Consider the following 3,540-nt stretch of genomic DNA (forward strand, 5'->3'; position numbering starts at 1 on the left):
TATAAAGCTATAGACTAAGTCCTCTACTACCTATATTATATATATAAACTAGCCTTACAATTAGAGGGTGGCGATGACTATATTATTGCCAGTAACACCTCTTTTACCGATAATAGCCTTAATCACAAGAGCTCCCGAGTATATACTATAAAGCTATTTGGTAGGCTTATAGGTTAGAGGGCTAACAAGTAAGAAACCATTACTACATCTACTACAGAGGCCGAATTACTAGCCTTGGTATAAACTGCTAAAGAATCTCTCTTTATAAGCCGACTACTCGCTGAACTGTCAGTCAAACTGGATAACCACTATATCAAGATTCAATATAACAATCAGCAAACTATACAACTTGTTATAGCTGAAGTGGCTACCTTCCAGACCCGATTACGACACGTAGATATTTATAACCACTAGTTACGCCATGAAGTAGTAAGCAAGAAGATTAAAGTGGAATATATACCCTCAGCTAAAATGATGGCAGACGGGTTAACTAAGGCTCTTAACTATTCCTTACACCAAAGATTTATCAAACAGCTAGGACTGATGTAGATACCTAGTCTGCAAGAGAGAAGTCCAGATTCAAGCTCCTAATGGGTTGAATCTGAGGGGGTATGTCAAAAGGGTTAGGTGCCAGTCCAAAGGATCAGGATCACAAGATCTAGTACAGGAGCCAAACTCATGTACTCTAGTCAGCTAAAGCAGGCTGGCAGCTGACTGTGCCACTGAACAGACGTTATCCTATACGGGTATCTCGTCTATAAAAGGAGCAAGCTCTCCAGCACAGATGGAGACACACGAAGACAATGAAGAGAAGATACACACAAAAATCCTCAACTGTCATTTCCCAAGATTCAGAGGTGCTGTGTTTCCGACAGTACTAAGCAAGCGCCGGAGAGCTAAAAAAACACGTATGCAGCTTGGAGGATCACTTACTGTACAGGGTGCACAGGAGGCACTAGGTCAGGGGGCTATAGGTGGGAAAGGAGTGCAAGAAACGCAGGCGGATAGTGGTAGTGTAGGGAGAGGTTGTACAAAGGTTCGGTGTTGTAATGTGTGCGGCAAGCCTGGCTATAATGCCCGCACTTGCCAGGAGGCTGCAGAATCATCTGATTCAGCTGTTTCTGATGTAATTATCGTTGGTTCCTAGTGTTGTTGTGTGGCAAGTTGTTATAGGGTAGTAGGAGATGGGTCATTCGCTTGTCTGGGTCACTCGCTTATCAAATACGTTACCTTAGTCGCTCTGCTTCTTTGCATTCTTTATACTCCTCCCCCAGACTGTGAACTACCCTGGTGTTGGCAACCCCTACACCGCCCTGGTTTCTACGTGATAGATCGTCGGCCGCTTGATGGTCCAAGCGCCCATTCCTCCGAAGATATGCCCTGCGGTCACAAAGCTTCACCGCCCATCATCAGAGGTTAGAGCAACAATGCGCCAACAATCGCTTCATCGCTATTTCCCCACGATTCGCCCACGGAGGTCGGCGGCACATCGGGTGCAGGGACCCGGGTTACTTGACTTGCCCCCCTCGGTGCGGACACTCATTTACCGGCATGCCGGGCTAGTTCCCTTGGACGGTCCGCAAGAGGATCGCGTAATGTTAAACGCCGGAAGCCTTACCGATGGCTGGTGCCAATACTCCAACCCTACGCGTGTTAGAGACGCGCTCCGGGGCCTTATCCAGCACCCCACTGGGGATGATCATCCAGTGCCTGACCTCTGCTGTATCCACTGCGGGAGCGTCGATCTATACTGCGAAGAAGGGCGCCATTGCCCCGGCCCCTGTTGTTTCCGGTGTCAGCTCGATGAGCACGACGACGAGACATACTACGGCGAGTTTCCACACCAGCTATTTTCCGTCTGTCGATTGCTCTACGAAGAGACCACTCGGCTCTTCTACTCGGAAACGCGGTTCGAGATTATCCGCACGGCTCCTGGGGCTTTGATGGCTCTTAGACGGCTAAGCCCGCTTGCCGTGTCTTCGCTGCGAGACCTCACTATCCGCTTGAACACCTGTTTCTGCCCCGAACGTCAAGGCTGCACACAAACCGAGCATCGGGTCGCCGATTGCTATTCGATATGCAGGATTGGAGGCCACGATGAGCCTCTAGGCGAGCGTCCTGGAAGCCGTAACGACCGCAGCGCTTGGCTTGATCTTCGGGACGTTTGCGGTCACCTTGGGCGTTTCCTTCCTCCCGACCAGCTCAAGTTGGCTTTCGTCTGCGAAGTCAAGGATTATGAGCTCGCTACGAAGCTCATGGAGACGCTGCGACAGCTGCCGCCCCTGCGGTCGTGCATCATTTCCCTCTCCCAGGCCGATGATCCTCGACTGCGCGAGCTGGCTCAAGAAACACAGCTCAGGCTGGTAAATCCAGCGCACGACTCCTCCAAAGCTTTCCGCTTACGTGACCTACCTCGAGAAATAGAACTTCAGGTTCTACGCAACTCCGGCCTGGTCGCGCCATTCCACGTCGTATTCGACCTTAGGGCGAACCAACCAACAAGGAGAATCCGGTGTATATACGAGCGCGAGATCTCAGGATTTGAGAGCGTGCCCATCATGTGTTGCTGCAAATATGGTGCACACTCGTCGTCTGCTTGGACTTGCAGCCATTGGCACCTTCCCAACTCCCTCTTTCTTGTAGACCGGCGGATGGAGGAAGACGCCAGGACCATAATATACTCCGACAACTATTGGGTGGTGAGCGATCTGCTGGGGGCCCTTGCCGCTACCAAGAGGTCGGCTAGGATGCGAGCCATCTTCTCGCGGTTCCTTGCGACGGTGCGGCGGATCCAGATCCAAGTCCCGGTTCGAACCCCGCGTCCGGGGCGTGGTTGCGATGCATTTCTGGCTGACCTTGGAAGGCTTTTCGGGACGTCTATTTCCGAGAAGCTAGACTTGACTCTATCACTATCCCACCCCTTACACCCGGCTCACGTATCGCACGTGTTCCCACCGGCATGGAAAGAACAGGACCTGATGATCCAATCCGTGTTAGCTGGTCTCCAGGGGCGGCGTCTGCGCAACTTCACCGTGGGATTCGAGAGGGAACACATCGAGACCGACGGGGAAGGGTATCCCCGTCAGATAGATTGCCGTATGGGCCGGTTCTTGGGCACCATGGAGATGCAGTTCGAGGATCGTGTTGCCACAACACAACCCCGGTCGTATCAGGAACCTCCGGGCGCGGCAAGAAACCCGAAGCTCCACACTGGTCCTGAGACCAATGAAGGGCACCCTTGCCCGGTGTGTGGCACAATTCCTGGACGCTGGGAGTATTCGTACTACTCTTTTCCAGATCTCCTTTTTTATCATATATAAATAACAGGGGTAGATGCCACCGGCTCTCCACAGGGAGTGTTCAGTAAGCCCCATTCGGGTGTAGTCTCCCAGTTCTTTTGCACCTGCGCGACTAACCTTGGGTGGCGTAACGATTCCCTCTCCGCTTCAGGTAAACCCACCTCCCAGGCGTCCATCGCCGAACGCTTTTCCCGCCTTGGCTGTTGGCCTCCCGCGCGTTTGAGTTCAGCCTAGGACCCCG

General features: G+C 52.2%; 1 protein-coding gene across 1 annotated transcript; it reads left to right on the forward strand.

Moving 5' to 3' along the window:
* Positions 1 to 1,427: 1,427 nt before the first annotated feature.
* On the forward strand, positions 1,428 to 3,320 carry MFIFM68171_05670 (uncharacterized protein; the record flags this gene model as incomplete). The annotated part of the gene is made up of 1 exon (XM_071061090.1): positions 1,428 to 3,320. One exon carries the CDS (start codon positions 1,428 to 1,430, stop codon positions 3,318 to 3,320), a length of 1,893 nt encoding a protein of 630 aa, XP_070917191.1.
* Between the last annotated feature and the right edge of the window lie 220 nt (positions 3,321 to 3,540).

This window comes from Madurella fahalii (assembly GCF_045866475.1).
Source record: "Madurella fahalii IFM 68171 DNA, scaffold_3, whole genome shotgun sequence".
Taxonomy (NCBI): domain Eukaryota; kingdom Fungi; phylum Ascomycota; class Sordariomycetes; order Sordariales; genus Madurella; species Madurella fahalii.